Source organism: Paroedura picta, chromosome 6 (assembly GCF_049243985.1).
Source record: "Paroedura picta isolate Pp20150507F chromosome 6, Ppicta_v3.0, whole genome shotgun sequence".
Lineage (NCBI taxonomy): Eukaryota > Metazoa > Chordata > Lepidosauria > Squamata > Gekkonidae > Paroedura > Paroedura picta.
In genome coordinates, this window is record NC_135374.1 from 41900138 (window position 1) to 41916475 (window position 16338).

Below are 16338 nucleotides of genomic sequence, written 5' to 3' on the forward strand. Positions count from 1 at the left end.
TTTAATAAAAACCTTTCAAGTTGAACATCGACCTGGTTCGTTGAAGAGTTCTCTAAAGGGGAAATTCCTGGTATACATAGATGGGGAATCCCAGTTACCCACCCCTCACTCTGTCTCCTTTGGCTAATCCTCGCCAATTTAAGTGGAGACTGCCCCTTTGGATAAGAAGAAAATGTTTGCTTAGTGCTGTGAGAGTGCCTGCTATTCCCATCATGACCTTCACAACAGCACAGGAAGCATGTCTATCAACCAGCCACTGATAATATGGTTTTTCTGGTTTTTCTGGCCTCATGTATTAAAGCCAAATTATGGCATCTGCAAGTCAATGGTATATTTTCAAGTGTTAACACTTCCAAGTATGAAACACAACTGCTATCCCTAAAACTGTCAAACTATGAATAAAAAATGCAATATATTCCCCTTTTTAAAGGGATTCTTTTAAACAACCTATGCTCTTGTTGCATGTCATTTTTAACAATACTGAATATTTTCTCAGTTAGACTGTTTCCACATTGATGATAGGGTTCGGATTTGCATGTTTTCATCTGTTTCTGCACTGATATCTACTTCTTCAGGCACAGATCTGAATTGCCCCCTGACTTGCCTCGTAGCAAAGGAATCCAATATCATCTTTTTAAGTGTGGTCTAATGGGGTCTAATTCAGGGCTGTTCAGTGTGGAAATGTGTGCATTCAGATTTTTTGCCACTCTTACCATGAATCATTTGGTCATGACCCCTTCCTTGTCGCTGCCCTCTCTCTCCATTCTGAAACATCTGTCCTTTTTTTTTTAAAAAAGGGGGGGTGATCACATTACAATACTGTTTCTAAGTTTAAAAAGCAGTCTTGCACAGTAGTGTTCTAACATTATAACCCAGGAATTTTTAAAAAAATTATATTCAGGACACTTTGAGGGGAAGGGTGGAGGTGATCCAGGCTGAAGACTGGTGGGATTAAGGAGTGCAATGAAAACAAAGGAGTAAGTTTCCCAACATGGATCTGGCAACCTCCCATCCTGTCAGTGGCCAGGGGTGACCTAATTTCCCTGGAGAAAATGGCTGCTTTGTGCCATTACTTCCCTAACGAGCCCCCTCTGCAAACCCTGTCGTCCCCAAGCACCACCCCCAAATCTCCAGGAATTTCCCAATCCTGAGCTGGCAACCCTACCCAGAGCACTAAACTGGCCATTTCCCCAAATGGGTAGGACTTATTCTCACTGTAACACTGGGGGGGGGGGGAGCTGTAATCCTAAGAATTCTGTGTATGCTGGCACTCTTAAAGAGGCAGAAGTTGTCACTTTCCGGAATATGGGCACCCTGCAGAGATGCAAGCGTTGGCTATTCATTTGCATAAAGGAGTTCTTCAAAATGGACAGGCTCATGCTAAATGTATTGCTTTTTTCTGTGATGAGTGATTGTACTTCCCCCCTAGCTCAGCACTGATGTTTCACAAGGGACATGTTAAAATGCACATACATTTAAATGAATTGCCATGCAAATGAACAGCAACAGCTTTTTTCCTCACCGCACGAGGTGGCAACCCTATTTGCACATGTTAATAAATTTAAATACATGCACACTTTAACGTTTACCGTTGCACCAAACAGAACGCTGAACTAAAAAGCAAAGTCTCTGCATTGCCAAGGCCCATGGCTGGTAGTAGAGTCCTTTATTTATTTGTGAGCCTTTTCCCTGCATAGTTCAATTCCTGTGTCTATTTCATTTTCAGGATTGTGCTGGAGATACCATTCAAGGTGGCCCCAATTCAGTGTGATGTAATAGTTAGAATGTTGGCCAACCCAGGCTGGAATCCTCACTGTGCTATGGAAGCTTGTCACTATTGCGCCCTAATTTACCTCACAAGGTAGTACAGGAGATAAAATGGAAGAGAGGAGACTGATGTCAGACACTTTGGGCCCGAGGGCTGCAAACCTCCAGTCCGGATCTAGAATTCTCCTGGGATTACAACTGATAACCAGACTACGGAGATCTGTTCCCTCCTGAGAAAATGGTAGTTTTGGAGAGTGGGATGGACTGTAGGGCATGATGCCTTGCTGAGGTCCCTCTCCTCCCAAACTCCATCCCCTCAAGGCCTCATCTCCAAACCTCCAGGAATTTCTGAGATGATAACTGTGTGTTTGTGCTGTTGTCATTAAAAACAGCAGTGGGGAGCACAGCAGAGAATGGCCTAGGCATCATGAGTGGGGGGTACACTCCGAACTACTGGTGACTGGACCAGACAGTAATAGTGATTCCCCCTTCCTCTCTACAAAGTAAAATTGCCAGACCCAGGCTACAGACTTAAAATCTCCAGGAGTTATCCAACCCAGAGTTGGCAACCATTTACATACATATACTTGTCAAGTGAGGGATTTGCTGCGTACTCATAGCATGTTTACTCAAAAGTGTGTTTAGAACTATAACCTAAATGTTTTAACTATGCAGCTATGACCATTTGAGCTGCTACCAGATGTATTTTGTAACATACTGAGGTAAAAAGACAAAGCCCTCCCCCATATCATGCCATAAACCCACAGCTCTAAGGTTTTCTGATAGTGCAGCAAAAGGAAGAGTGAACGTTTCATCCACATTGCCAGCAGGTGGACTCTGAAGGATCTCGTGAGCTTTGCACTTCCTGTGGAGGCAAGCAGAAGAAAAAAGCTGGTGGAGGTGCCTCTTTTCTTTTCGTTGTCCTTCTGTCTTGATAAATTATAGCCTTTGTCCTCCCCCTTCAGTCTGCAATCTTGGGGGGGAGGAGTAAGATGAAGTGGAAAGGTATAGCTGTGTCTACAACTCTCCAGGTATTGCTCCCAATTACAGGTAAGACTGGCATTTCTGATTCTAGAAAACTATTTTAAAACTCTTCTGGAAATGGAGGAATGAAACGTTTCTCTTGAATGCTCTGCTCTCCTTGTACCAGATTTGAACTTGTGCCTTGTATTTATGTTCTCCTGCTTGTCATGCTGTAATTCAACACCCCCCCCCCCCACAGCTTTAGGAAATCGGTCATTTGCAGGCTAGTGATGAGTAAGGAAGAAAATTGACCGTTTTCTGGGGCTCTATGAACAGAAGCCATACTTTCAGATCTGCTGATATTTATATATCAAACATGTATGTGTATGTGGGGAATCCTCTCTGACATTGCTGCCTACCTGCCACATGCTGCTTGGCTCTGAAACCATCTGCCTCTATGTCTTATTCAACACGCTGTCCTCCTGATGGGGACTATGGTGGTCGATCTCCAGATGTGACGAAGGAAGTGCCATCATTTCCTGAGCAGTAAGGATTTCTAAAGAAGCCCACTTGGGAAGGAATACAGACACACTTTTCCTTTCTCCAAATTAGTGGACTGTGGCTCTTTTCTGCCACATATATGACATCGTATTTAATTGAGCCTTACGAAGATTAACCAGAAAGGGGTCACTGTGCACCTACTTCATGTTAATTGGGCCAACCAATCAGTTCTTGTAAATGAAGGCTGCCATTTTATGCCTGCTTATGCTTAGAAGCAAGTCACACTGGGGCACAGAGGTTATTCTGAGTAAATATGCATAGGCTCAAAGGGTGTAGGTTTCAGCTTCCTCAGAAACACTTGATGCAGTTGGGAGAAGTTATGCTTCTCTAACTTTTTGAGTCACAAATGAGCCAAATCAGAATTTAAAATAAAACTCCAAAAACTTGTAAAGCAGCAAGCTTTAATTTTATCCCTGTGGGTCTTTCAGTTGCTTTGGTGACTTTCTTCTTAATAGGAATGTTAAGAATTTTCCAAAAGCCACGCACAAATGGAAACAGGAGTAGACAGTAGACAGTGCAGTTCCATTTGTGCAAAATATTGTGCAACACCTAGTGCATTCCTCCCTATATGCTACAGTGTCCAGGAACTGGTTATACAAGGTCTTACACAAGCAGAAACACAGGCTGGATACAATAAATCTAAGTGGCTACTGTAGAGGTCTTCTATGTGTTTCTACTTGCCCAAGAGTTCTAGCATAAGTGGAAATTTAATGCTCAATGTAACCCCTAGTCTGTATGTTAGATTTGTACTGTGCATGTGTACTGTGCAAATGTGATCCTTCATTTCAAATCTGTAGGATAAACCAAAGAGGTCGATAACACAAAAAACGGAAAACAAATGTATGGTGCAACACACGAACCAATTCATTTATGAGCACAAAATATAATACTAGTATATTTTTATATGTTAGTAAGTCACAATCAGGAAACAAATAACCACATACCATAAGATAATGTACAATGCCATTGTTTTGTGTTCTCAATCTCTTTGGTTTGCCCTTTCTTCTTTACTGGAGTATTTTCCTTTTCTTGTGATGGTGTGTCTTTTGAGAGCTATATGTTCTATTGACATAGTTTCCCATGGAGTCCTCTTTGCACAAGCTCTGATCAATGAATGGAAGAAGGAAGGGATGAAGCCCACTGCTAGAATTCTGCCTCCCCCCCAGTTCTAAATATCCACACAGGGCTATAGATTTATGCTAGGGCAAAACATAAAACAAATTAAATATTAAATATTAAATAAAACAAAATCAGCGTAGTCCTTAATCTCTGCTGGATTCTTTAGAAAAAAATACAAGTAAAATGATAACATTTTAATATTAATATTTATTTTTAATGAGTTATCAAAGAAGATGTTGTATTTTAACTATTCAGATCTGACTCTTGTTACTCTTGGTACTGGATTTCTGTATGAAATGTAACAGCAATGTGTAATTAAAGACCATATAAAGGGCCAAGATACATTACAAACTTAGTTCATAATTTTAAAGTTATTGAAATGTTCATAATTACATATACATAAATTCAAAATGCAGACAAGATGAACCTGGAAGAATGGCATTGGCAGTTAAATAAAATTATGAAAACTAGACACTAGAATACTACTTCAGCTTTGAAGATCTACAAGTGAAAAGATCTGAATATGGAAACCTTCGAAACACAATAATATGCAATGTTGGTTTTGAAAGGACAGCTAATGAAAGACATGAAGCTTATTCTGGTTAGCTTTTCAGACTTAGATGAGACATTCGTATATTGGGGATATATTGGAAATATCTGAAAAATATAGAGCCTTGCCAGATCCTATCACTGAGCCTTCTCTCTCCCTTCCCTCTGGGTTTTATCTCCAGGAAATGTGCCAGGGTAACTGAAAGAAAAGAGGGGGATACAGCTTTTCTGAAAAACATGCTCAAGTTACTTAAGCTTATGATAGGCAATAACCAGGGCTTGGAACCTTATGGAGTCCCTCTGCTTGTCTATACAGGGATCAAGCCCATTTTCCAGAGCATTTTCTGTGATCTTACCCATTTTCTCCGCATCCGTCAGATATACCTAAATATCAACACACACTCTACGACTTTCATTCTTCTCCATCTTGTTTTTATGGGAAAAACTACACTTAAAAAATACTTACAAATTGCAACAGTAGGGGAAATACAATTACAAAAAGAATTTCCCGAAGAGAAAATGTTTTTGTGAATGTGTGCATCTTAGCATTATAGCTAATTAGTCCAGAATTCAACTCAGATGATCCATAGCCAAGATACAGATAATAGAAAAATGCAATAACAGAATCAAAATGGAATAGTCCTTGTCAAAAAAATACAAAATAAGTTAAAATCTGGCAGTTCAAAAACATGTGGTTTATTTTTTATCCATGTAGAAGTGTTACTTCCATTTTCTGGGACTCAGTGCTACTATTATATAGTGAATCAATTATCTGGACATCCCTCCACCCCCAAGAAACCAGAAGTCCCAAACCTCTGAAACCATGAGTAGATAGAACTTTGACACACTATTGGTCGCTACTATGGCTTTGATTGCAGCTGGTAGGTAGGCAATCAACCGTCCACTGAGATTGCTTTGTCACAGGAACAATTCAGGGTTGGGTTTTCAAGAAGAATCCATACAACCTTTTATTTTAAATATATATATTTAAATACAAATTTCTCATCAATGATTACTGGCTAGAGAGCAATTTGAGACAATATGCCCGTATCAGCCACCTAGTTGGTAGAAAGAGATATCAAGTAGCTTTTGGTGACCCTATAGGCTTTTCAAGGCAAGAGATGTTCAGGGCTGGTTTCCCATTGCCCACCTTTATGTCTCAACCTTGGAGATTTCTCATCTAAAAACTAGACAGATCCTGCTTAGCTTCTATGATTTGATGGGATTAGATTAGCCTCAGCTATTGAGGCCATGGTAAGCTTAATGGGTTTTCAAATTTTATACTTACTGGCACTCAGGAGACAAGATTGCTTGCATATGTTAAAATAAACATATTAATCAGAATATAAACAAATTATGAATGCAAGTGAACAATGGTTATGCTTTTGAATGGCTATTGTTGGTTTTCATTTTGATTTTTTCTTTTTAAAAACCTACAAAACTAGCCAGGTATTAGTATTGGGAGAAATGCCACCCTTACTTTAGAGATATCCATTTCTTTCTGTGTATAAATCTCGAGACTTTTTGATTTCATCTTTTTCATCTTTTTGTGAACATGATCTAGTAAACATCTCCTGTTCAAAACAAAAGGGCAAGGTATGAAAACTGTCCAGATAGATGTGCTGAACAGGTTTTTGATCGCTTATCCATAGATGCATGAAGTTTGTGATCTTTGCTAGGACAGCATATGGATTATTCATGGAAGGAAATTACATTTTTCCCTTCAGTTAAGCAGTGAGGTATAGAATGTTGATCTTAACTAAGAATCAGTGTATTGCAGTTATCTATGACCTATAAAGTTAGAGCATAGTCTAAAAGAGGCCGTCAAGATATGCTGAAGACCTAACTAATGATTTTGACTTCTGGGTGGAAATGACAAATCTCCAGTTTATTTAAGTGAAAGGCTGGAGATCATTTAATTTTTGAGTCCTTCACAGCTGGGCTCAAGTATTTGGTAGTCCAGCAAAATTCCTGGGCTTTATTTTACCAAGCGTGCATGTGACAAATGCAAATTCATGAATTCCAGATACAGATTCAAGTCAAACGTGTGCCAGCTGTGGGCCAAATGCACCAGTACAATGTTAATAAGCAGCAGCACACCCCCAGCTGCTAGCACTGCCATCAAACCTCCTTTCCCCAGCTGAATTCTTTGAAGATGTGTCCTTTGTAGACAGCTTCTCTTTTTGTATGCATAACTGCCTCTGCCACCTGTATTTTATGCCATTGTTCCAGAAACACTGACTGTAAAAAAACACTGCTTTGAACTTTTTATTTTATGCTGAAGCCAGTACATCAAAGAGTCCTAAGTATTGTTAGTTTTTTTTTTTGGGGGGGGGGGGGGGAAGAGAAGCACATTTGTAAAAGAGGGCTTCAAATAGAATGTTCTGGTGTGGACTTCTAACCAGTAAATAACAGCCCACAAATTGTTGTACGACATAGCAAAAAAGGAGCTATCTGTCTCATTCCCCCATGCTGAAAGGCTATCAGAAGGACCTTGTGAAAGAAAACTTGCTCTAGGTGGCTTGACCAAAATTGGGCTCCGTCAAAACAAAGAGTAGATTTCCACGCATGTTTCTGTGCCTCTCCCAAAAAAAAAACATTTGGGGATGGTGTGTTGGAGTCCTTTGTGTAAGGGAACTGAATACAAGCTACCCTGGCAAACAGGGTAGTTTGTTCCTTTCCGCTATTAGTGCAAAAGCACTGCAGTGTGTTTGCTGTGGCAATCAAAATGTTCTCTAGCAGGTTAAAGGGTTGTCTTTAGTGACACTCTTATTGTCTTTAGTCATACACCCCAGTTTGCACTCTGTGTAAATGGCTCTTTTGCTATGAATGTCTGAATCAGTGAGAACCTGCAAAATTAGCCTCCCCCCATTAGCGGCATTCTCCATCATACAAGCTGTGGCTGGAACAAATATATGGAGGAACTGTAAGTATTGTGTCCATGAAAAGCTGGAAAATATCATCTTTCCTTTAGAGATGAGCCCAGTAGCACTTAGAGACCAATAAGATTTTAGGGGTATGAGCTTTCAAGAGTCAAAGTCAGAGTCAGCTTTGACTCTTGCTGTTCTCTAAGATTTTACTGGACCCGAAGCTAGCTGTTCTACTGCAGTCCAATACAGCTGACCTCTGAAAGCATCTGTCCTTTAGTTCTTCAGGTCCATCCAGTTCTTGATTCTTTGGGTTGTGGGTGGGGCTGCCCATTGAGGGTGATTGAAAAGTGAAGACAAGCAGGGGTAGGGGGAGGAGCTCTGGGGATGCATGCCAGAGGGCCGCATTTCTACTTCCTCCCAGATAGGGGGAACCCATTTTCACAGTTGGAGTGATTTTGCATTTGGTTTGGGGCCTGATCTCAAAATGAATGCTCTTCTGTTCTCAGTTCCCCTTCCACTGTGACTCTTACCCTGAGACACTGGACTAAGCTGCATATGCATAGTGCCCTCTGCTCCTGGCAGCTTGAGCGTAGTGCACATGCATAATCCTTGTCTGCAGCTGCTTATATCAGCCCCTCCCCCCAGACCATTTTTTGTCCCTGATCACTGAAGACTTTCTGCTGCCTTTCATAACCCCTGTCCCAAACTTGGGAACTTCCTAGCCTATACTTATTTATTTACTTCATTTATATTCTCCGTGAAGACATCCTTGTTTACAATAGATATAAACATACATTATCTCTTCCTCTGTCTAGTAAATATTCCTTTGATTCCTATGTTGTGAAATTACTGAGTATTTTGATTAATTTACTTGCCTCTGGATAATCCAGATAACTTCTGGTTGACAGTCATCAGAATTTTTTAAGCAGCTGGTATTTCATTTGCACAGTTTAATCCTGTTTTGTAACAACATGAAACTTGTGTGCTCCGAGGTAATGGCATTAAATATGCTAATGCAGGTGATCAACCTCCTCAAGTTATAGACAACATGTATATTTTGGAAACACAAGTGCTATTCTTTTGATGCCAGATATACTCCTTTGATGATTCCTCATTCTGGGTGCGTGTGACGGCACTGACAGAAAAGCCTAAAGTAGTTTTGATATTTGTGTTGATTTCTGCATACATTGATACGAACTGGCATACTTATGAATTAGAGGAAATGATATTTTCTCCTTTAAAAAGCCATTCAGTTATTTTCAGTGCAGCTGCAATTATTAGTGTGGAGAGCAAAGAATGGCAATTATCCATACTGTTAAAGTGCAAAACTAGATTTATGAAAATTTATTCTGAACAGTGAAAGCACGCATATTAGCCGTGAGGTCTTCCAGAAGTGTTTTTTGCTACCCAGAGAGCCAAAAGAGAAAGCGTAGGGGTGGAGGGAGACTGGAAGAGTTATTCACTCTGGAAGCAGCTTCAAGTACATGAATCAAATTTTTATCATCCTATACCTGGAGTTGTCGCTTTAGGTAAGGAGAGTCTTCCAAGCTATGAGTCCTTTTAGCAATGGCAATCATATTTGGAAGAAACTTTTTTTCTGGGATAAGTCTTCAGTTTTGGAAGCTTCTGAAACTATTTTGTATTTGGTTGTCATGACCTTGGTCTTTATTGGTTACTTGGAGATGGTCTCCTGTTGTGGACAGCATTGCATTTTTTTCAGGACATTAACAACATCTATCAAACATTGAGCCATCTGGGGAAATAGCCATCTCCTTAAGGAAAACTGTTTTTCCTCATTTTTCTTCAGACTTGCAATGTGTGAAGCTTAGTTTCAGTGGGTTGACAATGGCTCACTCTCTCCCGTTTGTCATTGCAAACATTTTCTTTTTATTCAAACTGTATTAAATTCTAAAGGAAGAGTTCTTAGGCACTCTGATACCCAAGACTCAGATAGGTCCCCTGCTGAAATCACAGAACCAGAAATCCAAAGGTCTCACGGTATGGGGCCATCAAAAAGCATGTAGCTGAAACCTGCCCTTCTCCATGGATCACACAGGTGCCCTCATAGTCCCTGGAGCAGAGGAGATGGAGAACCCAGGTTCTAAGCTCCATTAACAGTTGGCTTTCTGGGACCACTCTATCCATGAGGCGTGTATGATCAAGATCTGTCATGAGGTTTTGCAGGATGCTAGACTAAGTCCACCTGTAAGTGCAGGATTCCGGCCTTGGCAACAGTCTTATGAGCTTGCCTCCATAAATAATTTTAGTCCTGTCTTGGTAATTACGGGATCAACAGTTTCACTAAAGCTTTGTCTGGTTTGTTTCTTGTCTGTCTGCTGAGCAAAAAGAAGAGATATTCTTTTGTACCCCGTTTTTTACCACTTGAAAGAGTCTCAAAGCTGCTGGCTGCATATGGAGGAAGTGTGGGGAATCAAACCTGAATTTTCAGTTTGCCACTTTTAACCACAACTTCAAGATGGCTCAACAAATATTATTATTATTATTATTATTATCATCATTATTATTATTATTATTATTATTATTATTATTATTATTATTAATTTCCACAATAGTGATATTGGTCAGTTTTGCATTTTTAAAGAGCTAGCTTTTCCATCAGTTTCTGCATTAAATCCAGCCTTCCAGCCACAGACCCAAATCACCCTCTCATTTACTACGTAGTTGAGGAATTCCCAATTATAGCGATTTCATTTTTTAAGGTGAAATCTAATTTGGGGTTGCCCAATGGAGAAATGCTTGCATGCAGGTTTTCCCCATGGGCGCCATTTTGAGTCATTTGTGCATGTCCCTCTTCCTCCATTCCAAACATCTGATTTTTTAAAAAAAGGGGTGATTGCATTACAACAAATAGTGGTAGTGTTGCTCATTACACTGCAGCAGTGCTGTAATGCAATAATATATATATATATATATATTTAAAGAAATCACATCCAGTATACTTGGGGGAAAGAGGGGAGGCAATTTAGGACACTGAATGTTGGAATTAAGGGACACAACAAAAAGAAAATGCAAGGAGGCATCATTTTGGAAAAGTGAAGGAAGCAAACCATTACTGGAGGCTGCCTCCTTCCGACTCTCAATGTAGAAAAAATATGGTGAATTTCAACCTGGGAAACAAGGAGAAGAAAGCCTTGCATAAAGTGTCAGTTCACAGTATCCAATAGAAATTCAAAGCAAGGTATGTCTCAAATGCAGACACAGTCCTTGATTTGGGAGCTTGTGTGTTGCTGTTACAGAAGAGAAGCGTTCTGCCTTTATAAGGATAACTGACTCTTTTAGCAGTATGAAAGGCTGCTCAATTACTACTTAAAATACATGAAGACTGACTTGAGTCTTCAACTGAATTTAAGTGGGTCAGTTGAACACGAATTCCCTTTGAGTCAAGAAGTTGAAAAGTTCATTTTATAGTACACAGGTTAATTGCAGCACTTTATTACCTATTGCTGCTATATTAAGAATGTGTGTACTGGTTTCTTGCAGCAAGCCTATCAAGGCAGATCAGTATTATTATCCTCATACTACAGGGTTGAGAGGAGGAAGGCGAGTGGCTTGCCTAAGGTCACTGATTGCCATCTTAACTAGACTGGCTCCATTCCAGGTTTATTGAAGTCAATGTGGTGTAATGGCTAGACTGTTGGACTAGGACCTGGGAGGCCCAGGTTCAAATCCAGCTTGCTGGGTGACTGTGGGCAAGTTACACACATTCAGCCTACTCCACCTCACTACGGTTTCTGTGAGGATCAAATGGAGGAGGGCAATTTGGTGCCTTATGGAGGAGAAAGGCAGGATGTAAATGAAATGAAATAAATTCTGCTTAGGAGGGCGCAGTGAGGAAATGGCAAAGATAAAGATCTGAATGTGGGAATTGCTGATTTGTATCCCACTGTCTTAGCCACTGTGTGAGCTGGAAAACTTTCAGAAAAAAGCTTAAAAGTGATCTCTGTGTTGACTTTGTATCTATGGACATCTACATATGGAAATTTATGTAAAATTGATCTTTGCAATATAACTTTGTAGTTTATTTTTGCTTAGTAGTTGTTAAATCAAGAGCATCAAAGGATGAGGGACATGGTCACAAAGATGGAATCCTTAGTTGAGTTAAGGCTGTTGAAGACTTGGGAAGGCAGTGCTTGTGCTGCAGTTACAGCAGGAGCAGAAGTGGTAGGACCTCATGCTATTGCTAAAGAGAGAAAAAATCAAGGCAACAGCAATTGGAAAAGGATATGATCCTTTCCAAGTGGTCAGAGGTTCATCAGAAAGGATGAGCTGCAAGCCAAAAACATTATATTATAATATTTATTTATTTAGATTTAGATTTATAATTTATAATAGTTATGTTTCCAACCCAAATTGAGGAGCAAAAATAGAAAAAGCAGAGAAGTAGCAGTGTCAAGATAGTGTTTCCCCCACCTGTGAAAATGGGGGCCACTCCAGGTTGAAACTTGACATTTTGTGTCTACCTACTGTTGGATGCCCCCTGTCGAGTTGGCTCAGGAGAAATGTAGTGCAGGCAATTAAATAATGGCCCTTCTAAGAACCTGGAGGAATTATAATTTGCATTGAGGCTTATTCATAGAGAACATTTGAAGAGAACTCAACTCATCCCTAACCTTATAGCACAGATACTTCAACTGCTAAACCAAAACATTTTGCCTACTTTTTGAATTAGAATGAATTAATACATTCAAGATTATACCCTCCCAGAGCATAAAACAGGGATATTCCTAACTGATCTCTCACATATCCTTTACAGAGGTTGATTACTTCAACTATACCTCTTCCTTTCAATTTGTCTCATTTTGCCTATTCAACAATGGTTGGGAGGTTCTCACACTTACTCTGAGTGAATCAATTCCTCATTGGATTGGATCTTGTTTTGAACTGGCCATTATTTGTAACATCTCCCACCTTTCTGTTGTGTATATATATCAATCTGATGGAATTATACTCCATTGCATGTAATGAAGGGACTCACAAAAGCTTATGTTGGAATGCAATAGTCATTTAAAACATGTATTCCGTCACCTTTCCACCTCACTAAATTGGTGCCTTATTTCCCTTTTAAACTATTGACTCAGTGATGATATTCTGGCTGTGTGCAAACCAAGGGTGTGAACTGAAGATACCATGAAGCACCTTTTGTCCTTTATGGATTGTCCAGCATAGATTGAGGAAGCCAGGCAAGGCACCTGATCTTTTACTTTCAGTTTAGTTGAACTGCAGTTTCAGTCATCAGTTTCTCCGTATGTTTGATGATTATTAAAAGGGATGTTCTTACTCGTTGTGTTTAAATTCAAGCTTATTTTTAATGTCTCCCGTTTATTAATCTATTCAAAGTCAAATAACATAAAGTCTACAACATAAAAATCAGTAAGACCTGCAGAAGCAGCAGCTGTGACCATACAAATAAGGTTATTTGAAATACAACAAAGATCACTTGGAGGGTTGTCTCAGAAAACTGTTGCACCTGTGCCCACCTGGAAGCACAGAATGCAAAGTTATCTCTCTGCAGCTCTCCTGGGGACATCTCCTCCCTGACTGATAACCTTCACTTGGGAGATTAAAGCAGGATCACTTCAAAGCCTACTAGGAAACTAAACTGTAATGAAAGTTAGAAAATTTGCCTCCTCTGAGAAAGTCTGGAACTGAAGACAATAACCCTTTCAAGCATCCTGCCAAACCAGCCCAGCCAATAGTTGTAAAGATCATGTGGGTCCAAAAACTTCTTCAGGAGAGGTCTCATAACTGTTTTGAAGGTAGTCAGAAGGTAGTCTTCTTTCAGAGAAGCATTAACTATCTTGTGGTATCTGGTCTTCCATGCTAAACGGTGTCAGGAACTAGGTAGACTACCATAGACTTGTTCAAGCAACCAGTTCACTTAACTGGGCTACAACAACTGAAATCCAGCCAAGTAAATATGACCAACTATGCTCCAGTCATTTTCAAAAAAATTAAACATATTTATGTATTGGTTTCTAAACTCATTTTATATCTATTGCTATTAGGATGGTAGTCCATTACAATGATTATCCTTATCCATGGTTCCTCTATTTATTTGTGAAACTGCTGGGGTGTGTGTGTGTGGAACATGTCTGGCTGTCCAAGTTGGAATAGGACTGCAGCTCCCGCCCTCTGGCCCTGGACTCTAGCCTCTTTGCTCTCAGATGCGCCTCAGTGCTTGGAGACAGCAGCAGGTAAGAGGAGAGGGCCCTGGGCAAAGGGTCATGGTGGAGCTAATGAGGGCTTCTTGGCCTACCACACGGGCCTGCTAACGAGGGCCTCCTGGCCTGCTGACTGCCTGCTAAGGAGCTCTGTCCTGGGCCTACTAACTAGCTGGCCAGCCCCCACCCGCCCCACTTGATCCGGCTGTGAGCTGCGGTCGAAAGCCACCTTCAGCTGCCTGGCCGGGAGCCAGGGGAGAGGACCCTTTCAAGGCCCGTTCTTAGGAATGGGCTTGGAAGCTAGTATTGTACATAAAATGTACTTTTACTGCATTGTCTTTACTTTGTAATTCTATGTTGCGTATTGTTTGTAGCGCATCTTGCCTTAGATTGTTTTCTGATTCTTTAATTTGTAAAAATTGTTTGTGGTGGTTCCCAACCTGTGGGCATCTTTGGAATTCTGGCACAATGTGGGCTGGGGGGACCCAACCACAAAATGGCTGCTGTAGGAGGCAGGCAACACATTCACATACACCTGAAGCCCAAAGGCAGGTGACAAGATGAATAATTCTGAACAGTGCTCTGGGAAACAGGAGAGAGAGAATAAAAGAACCACAGTGGTGGCACCTTGTTGTGAAACAGCTTTCTTTTAATTTGCACAACCAATCAGAAGCCCTGGGGGACAAGAGCCTTCTCCCAAATTGTGGTTTGTTGGCTCAAGTGTAATGATGAATTGTGATTTGCACTAAATCAGAAGGCAACAATTGACATTTGTGTAGCAAGGAACAGAAGTATGCAGGCATAAGGCTTATTCAGCTTTATCCTTATGCTGGTGACCATGGTAAATCCCACCCACCCCCCCCCCCATGAATATGACAAACAAACATAACCTACGCAGTAAGGGAAAATGGTTTAACTAAGAACAAGACCAGTTCATTAAATTGCATCGAAAACTTTGTTTACCTGGGCACTGGCTACTTTCCACAAGAGTTGGTGGAAAACACCACTGCTTCTGATGACAGAAAAAGGGTGACAACCTGCACTGTCATTTCAAGTGAAACCACCCACATTTATCTGGTTAATCCAGGGCTAACCTATTTTTTACATGCCTGTTTGGGCTGCCCAGGGAAGCTAGCTTTCTTAATCTCATGTAATAAGGGCTGTAGGGGGAGGTGGTACTGACAGCTTCTACTGGCAAAAATGACAGCTTAATTCTGACAACCTCCAAATCATCTGAGTGGGTACATGGAGGCTGGCAGCTCTGCCCAGTGGGATGTAATGTTGTGTGGAATCAAAGGTTTTCTTAGAACAGGCAGTGCCTCAGTTATTGCATCTTTTCATGTCATGCTGCATTTGCTGGGCTCTGCATCTTCCCCCTTCCCTTTATATGCCCCACTGCTTCTCCTCCCAAGTGGCACTAGATGCCCTTTCTAACATTTTAAAAAAAGAAACTAGTCTCTCAGTAGAAATTGAGTCTTTCTTCTGTATACATGACATCCATCAGTACCAATTCCTTCCAAAAAGCAGGAAAAATGGCAACTTTATTGGGCTTGGGATTCAGGGATTCTGTGACTACCTTTGGGTTAATGGGTCATTAACCCTGGGGCTAATGACCATTGTTTGTTTATTTGTTTATTTATACTTTGGGCTTCTATGCTACCACTCCCAGGGTCGATCAGGGTCCTTAGCTCTTCAGGGAGCTCATTCTGCCTGGTATAGGCCAGGACTAAAAAGGCCCTGGTTCCAGTCAAGACCCTGGCCTTGTTCTAAATCCCATTCTGAAATATGTGTGGAATTTTGGTTATGTTGTGATGTTCAGATTAACTTGCTCCAAGAGGCATATGATACAGGTGTTATCTAATGATGTAGTTTATCTGTATGAGGTTCCAAAATACCGTTTTACTTTATCATCCTCTCCGTTTCTGTATTTTGTGTCAAAGTTATTGTGCCTTGACCTTTTCACACATAGGCAGGAAGACTGTTTGGTTATGGTGACTTTTTTCACATGTAAGCTGAAGGCTGACCATCCATTACATGGTCAAGGCATTTTTGGACATATATAGGCTTGGTGAGTTTGAGGTACTATAACACTTTTATAATATTGTGAGCAAGAAAAAGACTTGTTTCCTTGGATTACTCTGTTGCTTGACTTGAAATCATAAGTGCTTTCCTGAAGAGAGCAGGCACTTGCTATGTTTTCAAGTTTTATGAAGAGACAAGAACCTGGATAGCTAGACACACTTTTTCTTCTCTACTCTGTTAAGCATTGTTGGGATCCTGTCTACTTTCCCCCAGTTTTTGTCTGTTCTGCCACGATGAGAGAGAGT

The 16338-nt window shown here is 40.6% G+C and overlaps 1 protein-coding gene across 1 annotated transcript in view; it reads left to right on the forward strand.

Moving 5' to 3' along the window:
* Positions 1-2583: 2583 nt before the first annotated feature.
* Positions 2584-16338, forward strand: part of CD247 (CD247 molecule) — a 47359-nt gene continuing 33604 nt past the window's right edge. Inside the window, exon 1 of the mRNA XM_077342254.1 lies at positions 2584-2817. Within this exon, the coding sequence (XP_077198369.1) occupies positions 2760-2817 (58 nt within the window). The 5' untranslated portion in view covers positions 2584-2759. The remainder of the gene's footprint in view (positions 2818-16338) is intronic.